At 41.5% G+C, this 24,212-nt stretch overlaps 1 protein-coding gene across 1 annotated transcript; it reads right to left on the reverse strand.

Annotated features, from left to right (window-relative positions):
* Positions 1-349: 349 nt before the first annotated feature.
* LOC310795029 (tetraspanin-8-like) lies at positions 350-23,836 on the reverse strand. The gene is made up of 9 exons (XM_083657050.1): positions 23,650-23,836; positions 19,026-19,091; positions 15,398-15,514; positions 14,163-14,237; positions 9,657-9,752; positions 9,185-9,274; positions 6,720-6,782; positions 5,447-5,530; positions 350-2,177 (listed from the first exon to the last, which is right to left on the reverse strand). Exons 1-9 carry the CDS (start codon positions 23,707-23,709, stop codon positions 2,043-2,045), a joined length of 786 nt encoding a protein of 261 aa, XP_083513176.1. The 5' UTR covers positions 23,710-23,836; the 3' UTR covers positions 350-2,042.
* Positions 23,837-24,212: the final 376 nt, after the last annotated feature.

Genomic DNA, 24,212 nt, shown 5'->3' on the forward strand with positions numbered 1-24,212 from the left:
AAGAAAAAGAAAATGTTATATTGTCTCCAGATTCTGTCTTTTTTTGTTTATATCGGTCTAGTTTCTTAGAATTTAAATCTATGGTAAAATGTGTTCTGACCACAGTAGCTAATTTAGGTCTATGTTTATCTTCATAGCTGTGTCCCGAGTGTCCCGGCCTTGTTAACGACTCATGATGTGATTATAATGCACAAATAACGGAGAATCATTCTGCTGTTTTCAGGCTCACAGTCCCTTCCTGTTTTGGCTTCGTGTTTCTTACTACAATGCATTTACTTAAATCTTCGATCACAAAACTCCCCCGACCTTTACCTTTTTGTGTTGTGTTTCAAATGACTTGTCAAACCAATGAAAATTATACATCACTCTTTTTATTACACACAATACAAAGTATCAATGGCAACTCATAACTCTGTCTTTACAAATCCAAACCAGGAAACAAATTAAAAAAAAGTCAATATAAACAATGTATTTGGCTGTCAGCGAGACAAACATGTTATTTTTAACGTGAGTTATGTTTTATGATGTATGTAGGCTAAACTGTGGGGAGCAGGGGCAGGATCAAGCACTGGTTGGGAGGTGGAGAGAGACATGGACTGCAAAATCCCTGTTTGTCTGTATGCCACTCTACATCTGCATACACAGCAATGACACCATATTAGAAAAAACATTATTTATGGACTCATCATCAATCTAAATCAGACCTGGTCATTATGCGGCCCTCATGATGGTTCTGCCTGGCCCAGGAGGTCTAAGACAACCGACAAAATTTTACTTATGAAGTTGGAAAAAATCGAATGATAATTGGCTGTTTGGAGTGATTTTCAATATAATAAATGAAGAACAATAAGAATAAGCACACAGTGTCTTTTCTATAATTTAATTTAGTGATAAACTTAGATGTTATGGCATGACACTATTTGTTTGGCATCCAGCAACAATCAGGGTTTGCCATGTAGCCCCACAAGAAAAAATAATTGTCCACCACTGATCTACAGTAAATCAATCTGGATTCATCAATCTAAAGGCAAACAAAAAGTGAAAGTTGAAGTTGAAAGTATAGAACATTTTTGAATATAACACAGTTACAGTAATGACCTTGGTCATTTATTATTCCAGAAAGCTATAAAAGACACAATCCTGCATTCTTAATAGAGCTGCAATTCATACATATAAAGCACATATTTTTCAGTCACATCCTCAGTGCTTTTTCTTAAAATTAACTTCTCCATAAACCATCTTATTAAAATGACTCAATTTCCACAATGTAAGCCTTAATTTACTGTTCACTGCACTTATGTAATCTTACAACCTGGGACCAAAATGCCACTGGAAAATTGACATTTTGTTATTGGTTGGGACCCTTCATGTCAATTCAAGCCACCCCATTGGCACTCCAGGCAGGGTGAAACAAACACCCCCCGTGAGTCAAGTGACTTTTGTTATGTATTTGACATTATTCTACTTTGCTGTAACGACTGATGTCAAATGCAGTTTATGTATCTTAGGTTTGATCATGTTCATTGAGTATGACACTTTAGAAGCTCTGCTTTAGAAAATAAAATAAAGGCAAGTAAAAACATTTCTATTCTGCCCTGTCCTGCCAGTATGTGTTGTCGCTGACAAATTGCATAGCTTAAAGTATTTTGCCAGTCAGACAAAAAAACAAAAAAAACATGTACCTGCATAAAGTAGGTTTTTTTTTAAACAAAGTATCATCCCATGTAGATGTAATGACCTTGCATTTCTTAAATTGAATCATAGACTAACAGGTTTCAAGGGCCAAGATGGCATGAAACTCACCCATCACATAAATGACTGTATTCACTTTCAACTTAAGAAAGAAGAAAACAAAACAGTCATGTTTTATGTGACTCTAGCAAATAGGTAACTTGTTGGAGGCAACATGCACTGTTTAAGAGACCAACTGTAAACTGTGAAGACTGACTATACTCTGCTGTACACCACCATCTTTAACAGCTCCCTTGTACCATCCTATAAGTTTAACCTTGGCTATTTTGAAGAGCTAAAATAAAACAACCTCATGCGTTTTCGGCAGCGTCTGTGAGAGCGGTGTAGTTCCCTGCTTTAGCTTCTGGACTGTAGACCACTGGAGGAACATCGACCCTCCGCCTCAACTGACACAGGATGGCAACACACAGGCCTGCTGACAGCATCTGGAGGGGAGAGAGACAGAGAGAGCGAGTGAGTGAGACATGATGCCATGTTACACTGACTTGAACCACAGATAACAGAAATCTGTGGAAAAATAAATGGAGCAGAAAAAGATAAAAACACAAACATTATTCTAAACTACAGGGCACTAAGTAGAGTGCATACCTCTGCCAACTTTTCTACAAAGTTTAGTGGTGTTACGTGAATCAGTTTGGAATTTAGCCACCCTTTTGTGATTGGCCACACCCATTGCCATGCTCCCTTTTGGCCAGTGGCCGTGGAAAGTTAGAGAGCAAGAAGACACTGAACCACTACCTGCTCACTCTGGACAAAGAACATCAACGAAAGGCCCAACATGTAAACGATGGAGAAGAAAATGTTTGGGCAGCCTAGTATGTCATTTTCCTCGTATTTGCCTCCTCAAACCCAGTGGCTTTGCAGGGAAGACTGAATCTGCCTTTGGAGGGTGAGAGAGACTACTGTATGGCATGATGACTAATTGAGGAGCCAATTTAAATGGCATGTTGCATAGACTTGTGAACTCCAGTATAAGAGTGCACATTGGAGAAACTAGAAATAACTGCCTCTGCCAATAAGTCAAGTCAGCAGTCTACAGTACAGTCTACATCCATGTCTGTCCAGACTCATACAAGCATAAATACAGAGATGGGAAAAGTACTGACATTCTGTACTTGAGTAGAAGTACAGTTACTAGTGTAAAAAACTACTCCGGTAAAAGTAGAAGTACTGATTCAATTATTTTACTCAAGTAAAAGTAAAAAAGTACAGGCTCTGAAATGTACCCAACGAGTAAAAGTAAAAGTATTTTTACCGTATCTTTCTGAATGACTGAACCTCACATCATAGAATATAATTTGAGGATAAAAGATCCCCTACAAATGTTTTACACATCTTAAAACTCTACTTTAAATAGTGTGCTATGGTTTTTCCACACAAAAAAAACCCATTAAAATCATATCTAGTCCTCCCTCATTAATATTTCCATGATATATGAATGTGCAAATAGTTAGACAAGTTTAACTGCTGGATAGGCCTACAAGGTGTCCCTTACAAAGTGCAGAATCACAATACTCGAGACTGATATGATACTGATACCTAATGGATAAGGAACTGAATGTCCACAGGTTGATCACATTCACAAATTCAAGGTTTATTATTAAGACAGAACTGTCTCTGGCGTTAGAACACCACCATATTCCATATTAGCTGAATGTTGACAGTGCACAAACTGAATGTAGGGAGCGGTTATTTAAAAAAGAACCAGATGATTGGCAACTCTGGAAGCAGCGAGATGAAAATCCTCCTCTCCTGGGAGAAGACTCGAGGTGGGAGGAGTGAAGAGGAGCAGGGCGCTTTTCCTGTTAAACTTTCCTCAGCTTTCAGCGCCCAGAGCGCTGCGCTAAAAAAAACACCACCAGCTTTTAAACGCGATGAAATGCTTCTTGAAAGAGATGCGCGCTAAGCGCGTACTTATAGAGAATGAATTGCAAAAAGAGGAGCGCTAATAAGTGCTGGCTGTCTGCACGGCTCCTAATGTCTGCGTGTGTCTCCCCTCAGAGAAAATCCGTGTTTCTCTTCTTTGTCCATGCCCCGGAGGAGTGCCAAGTCATACTATTGGCGGAGCTGGAATGAGCTTTTATCAGCAGCGCTGGGAAACTCGTCTATTACTTCTGCTCCGTTCTCCCGTTTCTACTCGTTTTTTAATTACATCCTTGTGCATTTAAACAAAAGTAACGAACCTGTTTTGAAAATGTACACAAGTAAAAGTACAGATACTTGTGTTAAAATGTAACGAGTAAAAGTAAAAAGTCGTCAGAAAATTAAATACTCAAGTAAAGTACAGATACTCGAAAAATCTACTTAAGTACAGTAACGAAGTATTTGTACTTCGTTACTTCCCATCTCTGCATAAATACCTTGAAGCCCACAGCACAGTGGTGTGACCACTGGCCGTTCAGCCTTATGGCACTTTAGGCAATGTTTGGGGTACCTCAGCAACACGGCTAATTGTTTCCAACATGGTCCTATCCCTAACCCTACATTTCAACCACCTACACTACACGTAGCGACTCCCCTACACACCCCTCGAACCCGACTCTCTAAGACCTTCCTATCCCTAGCTATGGTGCCTTTCCCATAGCCCCACCCCCTTCCCTCACCATGCACCCTCCCACCACCCACATCCCCCTAGCCACTCCCCCTAACCACCCCTAGAAGCCGACTCTCTATGACCATTCTATCCCTCGCTACGGCCAATTTCCCTAGCCCTGCCCCCTTACGGACCACGCCTCTCCCACCACCCACAGCCCCATAGCCACTCCCTTTACCCACCCGTCGAACCCTAGTCTCTTAAAACACATGCGTTGGCTCCCGCAATGTGCAAATGCTCCCACCTACCCGTCTGTACTTCCTGCAGGGGAAGGTTGGTCAAAATGTAAAGGGAAACTCCTGTAGGCGGGACATCCGCTCATTAGTCCAATAGTTCCGCACTTCCATGTGCTATCCCATGTGCGGTTTTGTTTACATGTGTTGTGATTGGCCGAATACCATGGAACTTCCTCTGGTCTAAAGTGTTTTTTTCTTTGGACAGAACTTCCTCTGGCCAAATTTGAATGGGCTAAAGTACAGACTATCTCTGGGGTATTTGAAGATTGTGGAAGAGATAGACTGGCTTGAGAGATTACTCGAACCCAAATCTCTATGACCTTCCTTCCCAAGCTATGGCCCCTTTTCCCTAGCCCCGCCCCCTTCCTTGATGGAACGGATGGAGGTGAGTGACCTTGAACTTTGCCCTTTGATCACCAAAATCGAATCAGTTCATCCTTGAGTCCAAGTGGATGTTTGAGCCAAATTTGAATGAATTTCCTGAAGGTGTTCCTGAGATACTGTATCGTGTTAACGAGCATGGAACGGGCGATCGTGAGGTCACAATGACCTTGGACTTTGACCTTTGACGACCAAAATCTACTCAGTTCATCCTTGAGTCCAAGTGGATGTTTGAGCTAATTTTGAAGAACTTCCCTCAAGGCGTTCCTGAGATATTGCGTTAAGCATGGGACGGACGGACATACGGACGGAGGAAGGGACAGACGGATAATAATAATGCCTCCTGCCAACAGCTATTGCCGGTGGAGGCATAAAAAACACATCATGTGGAGACAGCAGGAGAAAGAGGAAGAGGTGAAGAACAAATGTGGGAGATACAGAAGATAAACAGGCAGGCAGACAGACAGAGACAGTACGTACGTACCCAGAGTACTGTGAGTCCGACCAGCACTGCTATTATGACATTTATAGCCATATGGACATGGGAGATCAAGATTGGAAGGCATGGCTGGAACAGAAGAGCAGATCAATCTGTATTTGTATACTGTGGAGGCTGCACTAATGATAAAAAGACAAGACATAATTAACACATACAGTACATCTAGTTAGGGTGGCGCATCTCATTTTACTTTTAATTGCAGCATCTTTGCTATTTAATAACATGTTTTCTCAAAGAGGGTACGAATGGAGGAGCAATTGGAGTTATTAAAATGGACAGCAATTAGCGTTGTGTATGGTAGTTCTGTTAGTGGTTCCAAAAACAACAGCAGTTCTAGCAGATGATCTCCAAAAGAAAAGACCCGTTTTACAAGAGAATAATATCGATGCTCATAGTCATAATACTGTACACACCAAGTCAGAGATCTCACAGCTCTTCAGCTGTGTAAGCATGTGTTGTTATTAGTTGTTATGTGTTGTTATTAGAGTTAACTGATAATCTGACAGCAGAGGAATGCACCCAAGCGCTGCTCACGGAAACCAGCTGCTGCTTATATCACTTGCATGCTTGATCTCTATCCCACGCGATCAGCAAGCACAAGAACGTAAGCTCCTGCAATCTAACACTCTCCTACAGTCACAGACCTCTTTAGCTTCCACTGCACAGTTGTTTCCTGTAAAGAATTTCCTCATTTGTGCATTATGCGCAAATAAACTAAACTAAACTGTGTGTGTGTGTGTGTGTGTGTGTGTGTGTGTGTGTGTGTGTGTGTGTGTGTGTGTGTGTGTGTGTGTGTGCACGTGCGTGCACGGGCAGACACCCAAATGTCATAATATTTCTGCAATTATCAGTTTTGGTTCCTAGTTTACTTACTTGCCGTATTCTTCTAAATTGTGATGGTGAACTTAATCAATTTCAATATGTTGAAATGATGCATTGGCTAAATTTAAAGAGCTGTAGTCCTAAATGTTGTGTAACCTTAAAAAACAAAATGTATCGTTAGTTTGTTTTTTTATTTGCTTCTATCAATTATTTTTCAATTATATTTAGAATGAGATGTCACTTTTTCCAAAAGGAAAGGTAATCTCATTATGGGGGGGGGAAATGCGCTTGTACTGTAGGTTCGACATAATAATAATAATAATAATAATAATAATAATAATAATAATAATAATAATAATAATAATAATAATAATAATAATAATAATAATAATATTTGTTGAACATTTTGAATTATAATAGTTTTGCTTTTTCTTACCTCTTTATAAATCATAATGGGCTCGCTCATTTCGGATAGACTGCTATTCTTAGGAGGTGCCACCTGCAACAGACATGGGCATGAATAATAGTTGAATGAATGAGTTAATGAATGAACAATGAATTATATTATCTAAGAAAGAAAGAAAGAAAGAAAGAAAGAAAGAAAGAAAGAAAGAAAGAAAGAAAGAAAGAAAGAAAGAAAGAAAGAAAGAAAGAAAGAAAAAGCATCAAACTTAAAGGAACACGCAAACATTTTGGGAGATTCGCCTATTTGCCATAATCTCAATAGTAAGACGAGAAGATAAATGTCCTTCTCTTCTCTGTGCGTGCAGTAGAAAAGTAGTTACGCGCCCTCCTGCTAGTTAGTGTAGGCTCTGTATCCCATATGGTTCATTTTCACCACATATAACAGCACAGTATGGCTCTACTCTCACTGCCCTTACTCGTCTCGCCATGATAGACTCTTTCATTCCACCGCAGGTTTACTTGCCTCCGCCCACAACTGGTCATCATAGCGACCGCATATCTGCCCATAGCGATCGCATATCTTCCCTCTGCCGTGTATAACGTTAAATGAACACACAGACATTTTAACAAACTGTAGATGGAAAACGAATGGCGGATGAAATCCCTTGGTTGTATCTGAAAAAAGTTAAAAAGCCTTTATTGTATGGCTAATGAAGTTATAATAACATTATAACTAAAGTTCGGGAACAAGGCCATGCCACAACTAACCACTCAGTCAATCATTCAATCAGGCAATCCCTTGCTCCGCCCGGATTCAATCATTCGCTCCACCTACAGTATATATACGCCCCAAACCAAGATCCTTTCTCTCGTCTCAAGACCAAACTCATCCCTCCCACCCAACCCCTTAATCTTCTATCTCAGCCTAGGAACCACCAGGGATAAGATGGAGCCATCAAGACCATGAAGATTCCATCGCCGAGGCAGTTCCCCCATCCAGAGTCTCACTCCCTGGTTCCTCGAGACATCTACTCATACTTCCTCCAAGTCATCCATTCATTCCTCATCCCCTCATCCCTCATCCCTTCATCCCTCACCCCTTCATCCCTCATCCCTCATCCCCTCATCCCTTCATCCCTCATCCCTCCATCCCATCACCCCCTCCCCCCATCCCTTCCCTCATCCCTCACCCCCTTATCCCTCATCCCTTCATCCCTCATCCCCTCATCCCTTCATCCCTCATCCCATCCCCTCATCCCATCACCCCCTCCCCCCATCCCTTCCCCCATCCCTTCATCCCCATTCCTCCCCCTAACAAACTATCAATTATTTGTGGCTTGGTCATAGTTAGTGAAATGCATAGTAGCAAGAATTAAAAACGCACCAACGTCTTGCGGAACACAGGCCTTCATCAGGGTGACAAACAAGTGAAGTGAAGTGAAGTGAAGTTTTCCCTTCCCTTTTTTCACCTACAAGAGTGCCTTGGTTACTTCTTTTTAGTCTCAACTGTCCTACCCCTGACCAAAGAGCACCTTGACGTTATACTACTTGGCCTACCAAAGACGCACTCCTTTCTCTGCTTTTCCCTTGGTTGTATGTTGAATGCAGGAGAGGACGTGACTTTAGACGGCATGACTTTGGTGCTGTCAGTACTAGTCACTGCAACCATACCAGGAAGTAGGCTATACATCAGATCGGCAATACGTCATTTTGTAGGCACCACAGGTTCCCGCCCCCTTTTAGGGCGAAAACACAAGGCTTTCCCCATTGACTTCAATGTAAAATAGCACAACCAATAAAATATATAGAAAAATGACCCCAAAACACCATGACATGACAATATATTACAACTCGCCTGGCCATAGAATGGGCAAGATACATCAGAAATATTACTTTGACCTATCTAAAATCATGTAACTCATGACCCGTCTCTGACCTACTTCCGGTGTCCGCCTGTTGCTAATTCGCTCCATCAGTTTTTTTGTGTTGCTGCCTTCGGCTCTGGTGAAATAAAATCGATCTCCTTGCTCAGCCTTAACATGACGGTTTTCAATTGTTTTGAGAGAGGGGGACGGGAGTTACGCTACGGGCCAGGGAGAAGGGAAGCCACCACCCCGGCGGCCACTCACCAGGAAAGGCTGCGGCTTTGCTAAACCCCCGTCTCTGGCCTAGCGGAGCCGACGTAACACACAACTACAAGGGCTTCCCGAGCAGCGGACTTTTTCTCTCTCAAAACAATTGAAAACCACCGTCATGTTAAGGCTGAGCAAGGAGATCGATTTTATTTCACCAGAGCTGAAGGCAGCAACACAAAAGACTGGACAATATACATAGCTTCTTCAGGAAAGTACTTCCAGTATGTATTTGCTTCGTAAATGTGTCGGACTAGGACGGACGAACAACCTGTAAAACATAATGCCTCCGGCCAAGGCTAGGAGGCATAAAAACTCTAAGTCACAGCGAAGATGTTAATTCCTACTTGTCTTTGGTACTCACACATGCATTGTCGTCCTCGTCACAGGTGCAGGACTCAGGGATGTCGTAGCCCCAGTCCTGGTAGCCCTGCTCCAGTCCACAACACTCTAACTGAGAGGGGAGACAGAAGAGGATATTACAACATATACTGTACATAAAGACTAGAGACACCATCTAGAGACAACATCATAAAATATGGAGGTCCAGTAGAGAATTGGCTAGGTGGAAATTATGACCAAATATACACCGTAAGAACTTGGCAAAGGAAAAAGAGCTTGTTGTGGTGTGGGTGCAGATCTGAGTTCAGTAAGTACAGGCGACTAGTCTGATAAGGTAGATTTGTTTCCAAATTAATTATTATGACACAGAAAACTTTAGCACGCACGCGCACGCACACACACACACACACTCACACACACACACACACACACACACACACACACACACACACACACACCACCACCGCCACCACCACCGCCACACTGTTACCTACCTGGATCTGCATGTTATACAGGCCAACTTTATCAGACTCACTGGCTTCACTCAGCGGCAGCAAGGCCAGGTGTTCCCGCCTCACCTCCTCACCTGCCTGCAAACAAAATAACATTTCATAAATATTTGAATTAAGTGGCATGATTTAAAACATATCATGAAATCTAGCGCTATTAAAAAGATATAAATAACATAATAAGCATGTCTGATTCACTATTTTGGGAGTCCATTCATTCCAACCAAATAGCAGCGATGTTTTTGTTATTGAGATATTGTAAGCAGAAATCTGTAGCATTTGATGACAAAAACTAGTGCAAGTTAAATTATATTTTGAAAGATATCTTAGCAATGCTTCCATCTTCTATTGTGAAACAGTTTGGAATCTGTAAGGTGATACAAAACATTTTTCAGGATGTTTTTAGCTCTATTGATAGAATCCTTTCTGAGAAAAACACCAGCAATCTGCTTCCAATCTTATTATATATATTATATATTTTTTGGTCCCAATAGAGCAGGCGAGGCCACGCAGCAGCCGAGTTGCGGGCGAGGTAGAATTTTTGTCATACTGATGAAGTCATAGGAGGCATTGTGACCACTGATGATGTCATCAGTGATGTCATAAGAGCAAAATAATCTTATGACATCACTGATGATGTCATAGGCACTGATGTTAAACTTAAGGGGCAAAAAAAAAAGTAAACAAGGGGCACACACATGCACGTGCATGTAAACTTAAGGGCAATAAGAACCTTTTGTGAGCAACACAGACACACATACACACACTATTGGCGTGCGCCAATAGTGCAGGCGAGGCCACGCAGCAGCCGAGCTGCGGGTAAGGCCGTGCAGCGGCCGAGCTGCATATGCTGCAAAGTGAGGCAGTTGTGCAGGGCCAGCACGGCTTGGCCATTTTTGGGGTTTTCGCCCCATATAGAGATTTTGGCACACATCCCAAGGTGTTCGCAGGGGTCATATTAGTCTATAACAGTTGAGATATTCTATCCTAACTGAAGTGCATACATATCTGAGCCAGGTCCTCTAGTATATTGTTCAAATTCTTAATTGTCAGTTCAACTCTAGATGACACAAAAGTTCTAACTTTGCTTTAAGTCCAGAAAGTTTAAGTTAATAAATATATGGCAATTCCTGTGTGTTGTTAGTTGTATTGTAAAATAAGTTGCCATTCTGAACAATCTGTAGTTACAACAGTGTATATGCTAATTTATGCATATATTTAATGATATATTACTTCATTAGTAGTTCATCCCTGTTTCCCTGATCCTAGTTCATCTCTGTTTCACTGATGCTAGTTCATCCCTGTTTCCCTGATCCTAGTTCATCTCTGTTTCACTGATGCTAGTTCATCCCTGTTTCTCTGATGCTAGTTCATCCCTGTTCACCTGATGCTAGTTCATCCCTGTTTCACTGATGCTAGTTCATCTCTGTTTCACTGATGCTAGTTCATCTCTGTTCACCTGATGCTAGTTCATCTCTGTTCACCTGATGCTAGTTCATCTCTGTTTCACTGATGCTAGTTCATCCCTGTTTCACTGATGCTAGTTCATCCCTGTTTCCCTGATCCTAGTTCATCCCTGTTTCCCTGATGCTAGTTCATCTCTGTTTCACTGATGCTAGTTCATCCTTGTTTCTCTGATGCTAGTTCATCTCTGTTTCACTGATGCTAGTTCATCCCTGTTTCCCTGATGCTAGTTAATCCCTGTTTCACTGATTGATGCTAGTTCATCTCTGTTCACCTGATGCTAGTTCATCCCTGTTTCTCTGATGCTAGTTCATCCCTGTTCACCTGATGCTAGTTCATCCCTGTTCACCTGATGCTAGTTCATCTCTGTTTCCCTGATGCTAGTTCATCTCTGTTCACCTGATGCTAGTTCATCCCTGTTTCTCTGATGCTAGTTCATCCCTGTTCACCTGATGCTAGTTCATCCCTGTTTCACCTGATGCTAGTTCATCCCTGTTTCCCTGATGCTAGTTCATCCCTGTTTCACCTGATGCTAGTTCATCCCTGTTCACCTGATGCTAGTTCATCTCTGTTTCACTGATGCTAGTTCATCCCTGTTTCACCTGATGCTAGTTCATCCCTGTTTCTCTGATGCTAGTTCATCTCTGTTTCCCTGATGCTAGTTCATCCCTGTTTCTCTGATGCTAGTTCATCTCTGTTTCCCTGATGCTAGTTCATCCCTGTTTCTCTGATGCTAGTTCATCTCTGTTTCACTGATGCTAGTTCATCCCTGTTTCACCTGATGCTAGTTCATCCCTGTTTCTCTGATGCTAGTTCATCCCTGTTTCACCTGATGCTAGTTCATCCCTGTTTCTCTGATGCTAGTTCATCTCTGTTTCACTGATGCTAGTTAGTCCGTTTCACCTGATGCTAGTTCATCTCTGTTTCCCTGATGCTAGTTCATCTCTGTTTCACTGATGCTAGTTCATCTCTGTTCACCTGATGCTAGTTCATCCCTGTTTCCCTGATGCTAGTTCATCTCTGTTTCACTGATGCTAGTTCATCCCTGTTTCTCTGATGCTAGTTCATCTCTGTTTCACTGATGCTAGTTCATCTCTGTTCACCTGATGCTAGTTCATCTCTGTTCACCTGATGCTAGTTCATCTCTGTTCACCTGATGCTAGTTCATCCCTGTTTCTCTGATGCTAGTTCATCCCTGTTCACCTGATGCTAGTTCATCCCTGTTCACCTGATGCTAGTTCATCCCTGTTTCACCTGATGCTAGTTCATCCCTGTTTCCCTGATGCTAGTTCATCTCTGTTTCCCTGATGCTAGTTCATCTCTGTTCACCTGATGCTAGTTCATCCCTGTTTCCCTGATGCTAGTTCATCTCTGTTTCCCTGATGCTAGTTCATCTCTGTTCACCTGATGCTAGTTCATCCCTGTTTCCCTGATGCTAGTTCATCTCTGTTTCCCTGATCCTAGTTCATCTCTGTTTCACTTATGCTAGTTCATCTCTGTTCACCTGATGCTAGTTCATCCCTGTTTCACTGATGCTAGTTCATCCCTGTTTCCCTGATGCTAGTTCATCCCTGTTTCCCTGATGCTAGTTCATCTCTGTTCACCTGATGCTAGTTCATCCCTGTTTCCCTGATGCTAGTTCATCTCTGTTTCCCTGATCCTAGTTCATCTCTGTTTCCCTGATGCTAGTTCATCCCTGTTTCCCTGATGCTAGTTCATCCCTGTTTCCCTGATGCTAGTTCATCTCTGTTCACCTGCTGCTAGTTCATCCCTGTTTCCCTGATGCTAGTTCATCCCTGTTTCACTGATCCTAGTTCATCCCTGTTTCCCTGATGCTAGTTCATCCCTGTTCACCTGATGCTAGTTCATCTCTGTTTCACTGATGCTAGTTCATCCCTGTTCACCTAATGCTAGTTCATCTCTGTTTCACTGATGCTAGTTCATCCCTGTTTCACTGATGCTAGTTCATCCCTGTTCACCTGATGCTAGTTCATCCCTGTTTCACTGATGCTAGTTCATCCCTGTTCACCTGATGCTAGTTCATCCCTGTTTCACTGATGCTAGTTCATCCCTGTTTCCCTGATGCTAGTTCATCCCTGTTTCACTGATTGATGCTAGTTCATCTCTGTTTCACTGATGCTAGTTCATCCCTGTTTCACTGATGCTAGTTCATCTCTGTTTCGCTGATGCTAGTTCATCCCTGTTTCACTGATTGATGCTAGTTCATCTCTGTTTCACTGATGCTAGTTCATCCCTGTTTCCCTGATGCTAGTTCATCCCTGTTTCCCTGATGCTAGTTCATCTCTGTTTCCCTGATGCTAGTTCATCCCTGTTCACCTGATGCTAGTTCATCTCTGTTTCACTGATGCTAGTTCATCCCTGTTCACCTGATGCTAGTTCATCTCTGTTTCACTGATGCTAGTTCATCCCTGTTCACCTGATGCTAGTTCATCCCTGTTTCACTGATGCTAGTTCATCCCTGTTCACCTGATGCTAGTTCATCCCTGTTTCCCTGATGCTAGTTCATCCCTGTTTCACTGATTGATGCTAGTTCATCTCTGTTTCACTGATGCTAGTTCATCCCTGTTTCACTGATGCTAGTTCATCTCTGTTTCACTGATGCTAGTTCATCCCTGTTTCACTGATTGATGCTAGTTCATCTCTGTTTCACTGATGCTAGTTCATCCCTGTTTCACTGATTGATGCTAGTTCATCTCTGTTTCACTGATGCTAGTTCATCCCTGTTTCACTGATTGATGCTAGTTCATCTCTGTTTCACTGATGCTAGTTCATCCCTGTTTCACTGATTGATGCTAGCTCATCTCTGTTTCACTGATGCTAGTTCATCCCTGTTTCACTGATGCTAGTTCATCTCTGTTTCACTGATGCTAGTTAATCCCTGTTTCACTGATTGATGCTAGTTCATCTCTGTTTCACTGATGCTAGTTCATCCCTGTTTCCCCGATGCTAGTTCAGTTGCACTATTTTAGACAGACTACACCTTTAATTTAATAGTCAGCTCTTTACCTCATTCCGTGCAGGAAGTGCTTTCATGAGCTCCACAAACATGGTCAGACTGGTCAGAGCCATTCCAACTGTGAACTATAACAGAGAGAGAGAGAGAGAGAGAGAGAGAGAGAGAGAGAGAGAGAGAGAGAGAGAGAGAGATATCAAAGATAAGCATAATCAATTCTGTGAAACTTTTTTACAATACAGCTCACTATGTTTAGAGAACACTACAGAGACACACTCCGCTGGAACTTAAGGAACTTCAGCGATGTCAGGCAAAAACGATGCCAAGTTTGAGATCACACACTCTCACACACACACACACACACACACACACACACACACACGTACAAAGGAGGCAGAATTACTCATAGAATTAGCAGAATTACTCATAGATTGTGTGGATGAGCACTAAATATATAATCAAATAATTTATTCAGTTATTCAAGTGTTCATACAAGAACCGACATTCAAACTGATGTTTCACTTCAAAATGCTATACATTATCAGTTTTCAAGGTACCAAAACGTCATTACTAAAACTTCATTACAGTTATATTTTGAAAATATAGATGAATAAAATATTTTAATTTTTGTATTGCTTATATCATTAACAATAACCCAATATATGTATCTCAGTTGAATTGCCTGCTTAAATAAAGATTAAATAAAACACAAAAACTACAATCAATCACAAATATGAATATTATCATTGATCAAAATCTTTAAAAATAGAGATGATTCAGTCTGTGTTACTGTGAGCAATACACTTATACCTACACTTATACCTATAGCTACATTATAGCTACCTTCCTTCAAAAGTACCAAGATGTCTATCTCTATCTATCTATGTCTTTTTCCCCCAACATTGTGTCCCAGTTTTGTGGCAGTCTCTGGGCCCTATCTTCCATCCGGCGTAAGGCACAGTCACAGTGCAAGTGTCATTGCTAGTTTCCAACCAACGCAGTTGTTAATTTCACACCAGGCACCCGTTGTTTAAATAGCAAATGTACTAGCTCATCTGTGTGCCTCTGTGTTGGTCTTAAAAATGAGGCGTGGTCAGTCACATTGCTGGTGCATTGCTATCTTGAGGCATTGGAAAGCGCTAGCGCTATGACCAACAAAAACCTGCTTTAAAGTCTGGCATGGTATTTTCCTGCTATTTAAAGGATGCATTGTTCAGATGCGACCACCCCCCCCCCCCCCCCATCTCTCTCTCCATCTCTCTCTATAGGTCTTCTTTTGGACACTCACCACTATCAGTGCCCAGTTCTTTTCCTTGGAGGCGCCATACACACCAATGATGGACAGGAGCAGAGTGATGATCCCGAGAGCATACAGGAGACTTATTCCTGGGAGAAGCTCGTCCATCTGGGGAGGACACAAACAGACAATCAGGTCAGCAGGGTGGTGAAGTGATTGGTGAGGCCGCTCTTCAGGCAGACCCAGGTCCAAGCATCCGGCCTGCTGAAGAGTCTTCGAGCAAAACAATCTCTATCACAGCGGTTCCCAACTGTAGGGTCGTGACCCTTACGCCTACATTCCACTAGGTCCGTGTTCGGTCCGTCTGCGCTGCGGTACGGCATCGGAGCCGATACGTTTCCACTCTAATCATTGTGTCAACTCCCACCTACTCCGCTGCGTTGCGTGTCTACTCCGTCACAGCTCCGACGATCCGGAGCTCTCCGAAAGAAATACGCAAGGCTTCTATTTTTCACGGATGACGGAGCAAAGCCGCAGCAAGTTGGGCGGAGCCAGGCATGAAATCAACAGGGCAGAGGTGTTTACAGCATTCAATATCAAGCCAGAGGACAAACATGTATGAGGAAAAGTTCATAATTGAAGTGGAAAACCACAAAATAATTTATGACACGACCCATCCTTTTTACAAGGACAACACCAAGCAAGCCCACCCCTCCTCTGCTTCTCCAGTTGGGAACAATGATCTTCTGCCTGTTTGTCGTTGTATTTATCCCACATACAAATGATCTCACGCGATTTTACTGTGAGAACCTGTCGGTCTCGTCACTCTAGCTGTCTGGCGAAGCAGAGCCGTGCGTGCTCTGCACGCAGCCGGTTAGTGTTGGCGGAGCACAGAGCACGGAGTAAAACCGGAGATCAGCTGCAACGCAACGCAAATGCAACCAGTGCAATCCCGGCGTATGGGGTCGTCTGTAATTCAAATAGGGTCGCCTGAATTTTTTGTTTTGTTTTGTTTTGTTTTACACCATACACAATGTAAAACCAGTGAAGATCACTTGTGGTCACTTGCGATTTTTAAGATCTACTAAGATTTCTGTTTTGTTCTCTTGGGTGACACCTATGGCGATGAGTGGTCAGAGCCAAACAGCCAAACAGTGTCAAATGGCTCACTATCCAACACAGTCTCTTAGAAAATTGTATAATACCAACGATATGGACCAACGTTGCTATTTTACAATTTCGGCTCGAAAAATGTAAAATAGTAACGTTCTGAGTGGTTAGGGTGAGGATTAGAGTAGGGGGAGGGGTTAGAAACAGAAAATCTCCGTAAAACACGCCCAAACCACGCCCACCGCTGTAGACGCATACGTTCCCATTTTACAATTTCTTAGCCGACATCGTAAAATACCAACGTATGTCCACAAACGTTGCTATTTTACAATTTTTTTGGAGATCGGGTTGCACTATCAGATAGATAGTGGCTTGGCTTAATTTTTTTTTTTAAATCATGAAAATGTTTGAGATTATAACTTTAAATCAGGATTCTGAGAATAAAGTCAGAATTCTGAAAATGAAGTCAGAATTCTGAAAATGAAGTCAGAATTTTGAGATTAAAGTCAGAATTATCGAATTAAAGTCAGAATTTTGAGATTAAAGTCAGAATTCTCAAATTAAAGTCAGAATTCTGAGAGGAAAAAAGAAGAATACTGTTACATGTGACATCACTGACGATGTCACTGATGATATTATCAATGGTGTACCGGAATTTGAATGTCGACGCTCCCTAGATTTTTGTCACGTCAAAATCGGGTCACAAGCCAAAAAAGGTTTGGAACCCCTGAACCCCTGCTCTATCAGCTCCAGCAGTGCTGCTCTGTAGCTGACACTGAACGTTGACCTCCTTGTGTAGTGAGGCAAGTGAAAAGAGAATTCCCCTACAGGGATCAATAAAGCTTCACATGTTAAACATTCCATATAAAGCGGGTGTCTTGGTTAGAGACAGCTGAAGCTTTGTGACGACAGAAGAAGTTACAACACTGAGGGGTCAAGCCTGTGGGGATGTGGAACTATTTTAAGCATGAGAGGTCTCGGACTATTTTAAGCCTAAAATGATTAAGCTGCATTTTAAGGCTACTGTAAGTCACACTAGACCAGTTATCTGTGGATTGCAACTGGACAATTACGACATTTCAACTTTTTCCACCAAGCAGTAGTCTATTATTCCAATACTGTCCAATCCAAAGAAAAAGACGTCATGGTACTGGACATACTGTTTGACTGAAACCCCAGTGATGAGCGCGCCCCAAAGATGTTGGGGTGTTGGGGGGGACAATGGAATATTGCAGAATGGCAAGATAGATAGATAGATAGATAGATAGATAGATAGATAGATAGATAGATAGATAGATAGATAGATAGATAGATAGATAGATAGATAGATATTAGATACATACAGTGTTGGGACTAACGCGTTATTAAGTAACGCGTTACAGTAACTAAGTTACTTTTTGCGGTAACGAGTACTGTAACGAATTACTTCATCAGTAACGTAACGTACTTACAATTATTGTGGTTTAAACAGGCTCATTACTCGTTACTTCACGATTCTGTGCGGGACCTACAGCAGCGAGGGTAGAGAGGAAAATGCGAGTCTGACGGCGGTCTGATGAGGAAGTAGGCTAATCGTGCGGCACTTCTATACTTTCTAATGTTACTGGACCAAATTCTGATAGTGAAACGGGTCATTTTGCACGAGCTGTGTTGTGTACGGTAGCGGTGTTCACTTCACACCGCTCGGCGAGTCAGCAGCATGGAGCCCTCTTCTCCTCGCTTCTCTCAGGCTGTCTGTCACCAGTGCCCTGCTGCACCAGGCAAGCACAGCACTCGTCTCTCACTTAATACAGATTCCCCTCTCGTTGGAGGGTGTTCACGGTGTGTTTTGCGTTGTTTGGTCATGAAATGGGGAAAAAAATGCCTGCAAGTCTGCTGCCTTTTGGAGATGAACTGCTATTAAAGGCAGCCGCGACGCGCGGCTGCTTTGGGGCTCTGCTTCGTCCCTATCTGCAGGCAGCGCTGGGCTCTGCTGCTGAGTGTCACTCCGCTGTTACCCACAGTGTTTATGTTGTTCAGCCAGGATATTATAGACTACTACAGTTGTTAATTATACACTGCCAAAAGTGTACTGGCTACTTTTTGAAGGCAATAATAAATATGCCTCAATGCCTAAATGTTGTATTTTCTTGTTCCACTACTTTTCGTCGTAGTGATAATGGGTACAATGATCAAATTTGACAGTTGTCTTGTCCCACACTGTGCTACAGCAACCCCAAAATAATGTGTGTGCATTAATAAGAGAATTGAGAGTTAAAAAAAAAGTAACTCAAAAGTTACTTTCCTAGTAACTAGTTACCTGGAAAGCAACGAGTAACTTAAAGTAACTGAGTTACTTTTCAGAGCAGTAACTAGTAACTGTAACTAAGTTACTAATTTAAAGTAACTTGCCCAACACTGGATACATAGATAGATAGATATATAGATATTAGATAGATAGATAGATAGATAGATAGATAGATAGATAGATAGATAGATAGATAGATAGATAGATAGATAGATAGATAGATAGATAGATAGATATTAGATAGATAGATCGATCGAGTGGTTTATTGAGTGTGAGTGTTACCTCCTCAGCCTCGTAGAAGTATCCATGACCAAACAGAGTGGCTGCCAACAGCAGGGCACTGATGGTCTGCAACAACAACACATTGCATCATACATACATACAGTACATACATACACGCACGTACGCACGTGCGCGCGCACGCACACACACACACACACACACACACACACACACACACACACACACACACACACACACACACACACACACACACACACACACACACACACACACACACACACACACACACACACACACACACACACACACACATACTGTAGATGCATTTGAAAGCCCCACAGAGCAGTCTCACAAATCAAAGCTAAATAAGAATAATGAATGCATTGTGGAGATGTGTTTGCATTAGCATTGCCTGATCCTTAGCCTATCAATGGCATTGTGGGCTTTGTTGCTGTATTAGCAAATGTAATTTTCTTCTCATTAAACTCCAGTTTTCTTTCTTCGACAAGGATGACTTTATGTAGGCCTACTCCATTTGTTCTGTTTGACTATCAATAGGGGGCAAGCAACAAGATCCCAGCTCCCACATCTGCTGAGAAGATTTTCAGTTCACTTGTTCACACTGTTTATAGACCCTTATCACACAAACATGTCACAAAGAGCTTTACAGGAGGAAACCTCCACAAACAGGGAGAACATGCAATCTCCACACAGGAGTGGGGTGGAGATTCGAACCCACGGCCTTCTAGCCAGTGCTAACCACTGAGCCACCGTGCCATTACATTGTAGGGTAGTCTCAACAACACAAGCTTTGATATAATGGTCTCCTCAAAAATGACGTATTTCTCAGCTGTGAGGCCTCTGGGCCAAATCATGAGTAATGTGTCACGTGTGAGCACAGCCTACACTGCACCTGCAGAGCACAGCCTACACTGCACCTGCAGAGCACAGCCTACACTGCACCTGCAGAGCACAGCCTACACTGCACCTGCAGAGCACAGCCTACACTGCACCTGCAGAGCACAGCCTACACTGCACCTGCAGAGCACAGCCTACACTGCACCTGCAGGGCCAAACCAGAGCGGAGAGAAACCTCCCAGACCAACAAGACCGCTTATGGGAAACACATAGGGGCAGAGAAGCTAACCCTACATGTTGTAGTGTTGTACCTGTCATTCTTTACACTAAAAGAAACAGGAACTTTTTAGGATTTGTCATTTATAGGTTATTATTGATTATTGATTTTCATTGTCTGGCCCATTTGACACCAATTGGGTCGCATGTGGCCCATGGACTAAAATGAGTTTGACACCCCTGAGTGTATTCACCTTATGTAGCCCCGCCCACTTGACGCAGTTGTCTTATGACTTCCTGTTCAAAACACCATCTGTTTTACCTGGTCACTAGTACTGTACTGTCACAAGAAGTGTAAACACAATAGGAAGTAACTAGTCTCTTAAAACAGACTGTCTCATCTACATCCGGCGAATGCAGCTATACACAGTCTGTACGTTACACCCCCAGAACATGCACAAGGAAGTTGGGAAAAAAACCTTCAGACAGGAAAGAAGTTCGACGGAATCCGACCAATCACGACACGTGTGTCCACGAAAAATGTGGCATATTGGATTCTGATTGGACTAATGAGCGGAAGACCCGCCTTTCTACTTCCCATTCCGGTTGGTGCATGATTCTCCCCCACGAAGTACAGACGGTATGGCGGAAGCATTTGAAAATTGCGGAAGCCAACTCGTCTGTTCTAAGAGACTAGGAAGTAACTGGCTCACTTTCACACAAGTCCACTGTAAAAAAAAATCTCCCTCTGAGCAAATGAAAATTTCCCCTAAAACAACTTAACAAGTGGCAAATTATGCCTTTAGCCCAAGTTATAGGTTGAGATAGGCCTGATTCCACTAGCTTCCAATACAAATGTCAATAACATGGAGCAAGGCAGAATATGGCATGCATGTAGCCTAGGCTATATGTAGCCTAGTATTTGTAATTATCGAATATTGAATATAAATATTATCTCACCCCACTGGCATTTTTTTAACAGTTTATTGAAATAGTCGATAATTACTGGCGCAGGAATTAGTGTAAAAGCCAATCTGACTTTTGTAGGCTATGGGGATTTTGCTTAAATGCTTTAAATGGGCCTGTCTATGGATAAACAAAAGTTTGTGAAACAGCAAAGTTTGTGTTGAGCAAGATAATCTTCACAAATGAGGACCACTTTTGGTAACACTTTACAATACTGTAACACAAAAAATGGGTAGTTATTGAGGAACTAGTCAGGAACTAACCATTAGTTCATGAATAGTTAATGACTAGTTCCTGAATAGTTAATAGGTAGTTCCTTAATGGTAGTTACTTAGGAACTGACAATTAGTTACCATGTTAACGAACCAGTAAGTAATGATTACTTCCTTAAAAATATATATATATTTTATTTGAGTAGTTAATGGGTAGTTACTTAATGACCCTTAATGGTAGTTCCTTAAAGATCCTTAATGGTAGTTACTGACCATTAGTTACCATGTTAACGAACCAGTAAGTAATGATTACTTCCTTAATTTTGTTCTGCTAGTTCATGAGTAGTTAATGGGTAGTTACTTAAGAACAGACTATTAGTTACCATAGTTGTTACTAGGGAATTAATCATTAGTTCATGATTACTTTACCATTAGTTACCATGTCTGTGGCCCCTCAAGTAAAGCAGGGCTTCATGCTTAGTTGTTACTAGGGAATTAATCATTAATTCATGATTACTTCATCATTACTTACCATATTTGTGCCCCCTCAAGTAAAGCAGGGCTACATACTTAGTTGTTACTAGGAAATGCATCATTACTTCATGATTATCTTATCATTAGTTACCATCCATCACCCTACACTATAACAAATAGATAGCTTATTTGGTAGAGACTAATAATCTTGCGTTCTTGGGGCCAAGGGTTCAAACCTCACCTGGAACAACTCTTGTAGGCTATTTATTTGTTATAGGTAGGGTGATGGTAACTAATGGTAAGATAATCATGAAGTAATGATGTATTCCCTAGCAGTGTTGGGCAAGTTACTTTCAAAATGTAATATACTACATATTACTAGTTACTTTCATTTGAAAGTAATAAGTTACTTTACAATATTACTTTCTGTGTAGAGTAACTCGTTACTTGTTACACTACCTTTGCATTACTTTTACCAAATCAACAGCAGCAGCAGAATGACATCGCCGCCCCGGAACCATCCCCAAAAATAATTTCAACCGCCTTGAAATCAGTGTAAACAATCCAAAATTCTAAATGTTATTCTTTTCCTTTCTTATTGTCATCTATAGTGGTTATTTGCATAAAAAACACAGTTTGATTATGAAATAATTGTATCTTTTTTAAATATGTGCTTTGATTTGATCAAATGTAACTCAATTTGTAACTTCAGTTACTTGACAAAGTAACTGGTATAATATTACTGAAATCCTATCAGTAATAAGTTATATTACTGAGTTACTGCTAAAAGTAATATATTACATGTAATATGTTACTTTTGTAATGAGTTACCCCCAACACTGTTCCCTAGTAACAACTAAGTAGCCTATGAAGCCCTGCTTTACTTGAGGGGGCACAAACATGCTAACTAATCATGAACTAATGATGAATTCCCTAGTAACAACTAAGTATGATGGCCTGCTTTACTTGAGGGGGCACACATATGGTAACTAATGGTGAAGTAATCATTAACTAATGATTAATTCCCTAGTAACAACTATGGTAACTAATAGTATGTTCTTAAGTAACTACCCATTAACTTCTCATGAACTAGTGGAAATAAATTAAGGAAGTAATCATTACTTAGGCTGGTTCATTAACATGGTAACTCAGTTCTTAAGTAACTACCATTAAGGATCTTTAAGGAACTACCATTAAGGGTCATTAAGGAACTACCCATTAACTACTCATGAACTAGCGAAAGAAAAACCATTTTTTTTTTTTTTTTTTTTTTAAGGAAGTAATCATTACTTACTGGTTCGTTAACATGGTAACTAATGGTCAGTTCTCAAGTAACTACCATTAAGGAACTACCTATTAACTATTCATGAACTAATCATGAACTAATGGTTAGTTCCTGACTCGTTCCTTAGTAACTACCCAATTTTTGTGTTACAGTATTGTAAAGTAATACCCCACTTTTATATGATTTTCAAAGCGTAAAATTTGCTTTTTCAAAACGATTTTCAGAAAATGCTTCAAAAGTCATAAAAGTGGTCCTCATTGGTGAATATTATCTTGCTGAACAAAGCTCGCTGTTTAAACTTTTGTTACACATATAACCACATTTAACCGAAAATCCCAATGACTATTACAGTAAGAACCAGGAAGTGCAGGGAGTTCTGGGTAAAAGCCTACAAAAATACGTCATCCCTGCGGCGGTAGCCTACGGGAATAATAACAATAACATGTTTTACAGTGTGGATGAAATGTTCAACGCAACGCCCTACAAAAGGAATAATAACGTAGGCCTATTCCAAAATAAACATGCAACACGTTAGCTTATATTATATTCAGTGCTTTTACTACTTTGATTTGACTCAGAGAAACAGCCTATCCGCTCAGTTGTTAGGTTTTCTTCAGTTCTCTTCACCCCAGAAAGAAAAGCACGCACTTACCCCGATCAAACTCGCCAGGATAATGTAACCTCGTTTCAAACAAGCGTTCACTTTCCCCATGTTTGTCTTCTTTCTGACTACTAACCGGGCAACAGACAGTTCAGAGCGTTTATCCCACAAAATAAAAGTGTTTTTCAGAGAATCCTACTGCGTTTACAAAGCGTATTTTCTCCCCGTTGCGCGCAGCACCATCCTGGCTATTATGTGAGGCAATGGGAGAGAGAGGGGGACGGGGCCAACGCCAAGCCTCATGTTATGGTGCTTGGACCCACCCTTAACCTGGGGGGGGGGGGGGGGGGGGGGGGGGAGTTATGTTACTGGGTAACAAAATGTCTTGTTTTCAGTTTCTGATTCTTTGTAATTGCTAAGTGTTGCTAATGTATGCTTTGGCAATGTAAGATGCACCTTATCATGCCAATAAAGCCATTTGCATTTAATTTAATTGAGAGACACATTTGTGTGCTATGCAAGACAGATTGATTACATATACATTATCTGTGTCTGTGTGTGTGTGTGTGTGTGTGTGTGTGTGTGTGTGTGTGCGCGCGTGCGTGTGCGTGTGC

This window comes from Poromitra crassiceps, assembly GCF_964638095.1.
Source record: "Poromitra crassiceps genome assembly, chromosome: 2".
Taxonomy (NCBI): domain Eukaryota; kingdom Metazoa; phylum Chordata; class Actinopteri; order Beryciformes; family Melamphaidae; genus Poromitra; species Poromitra crassiceps.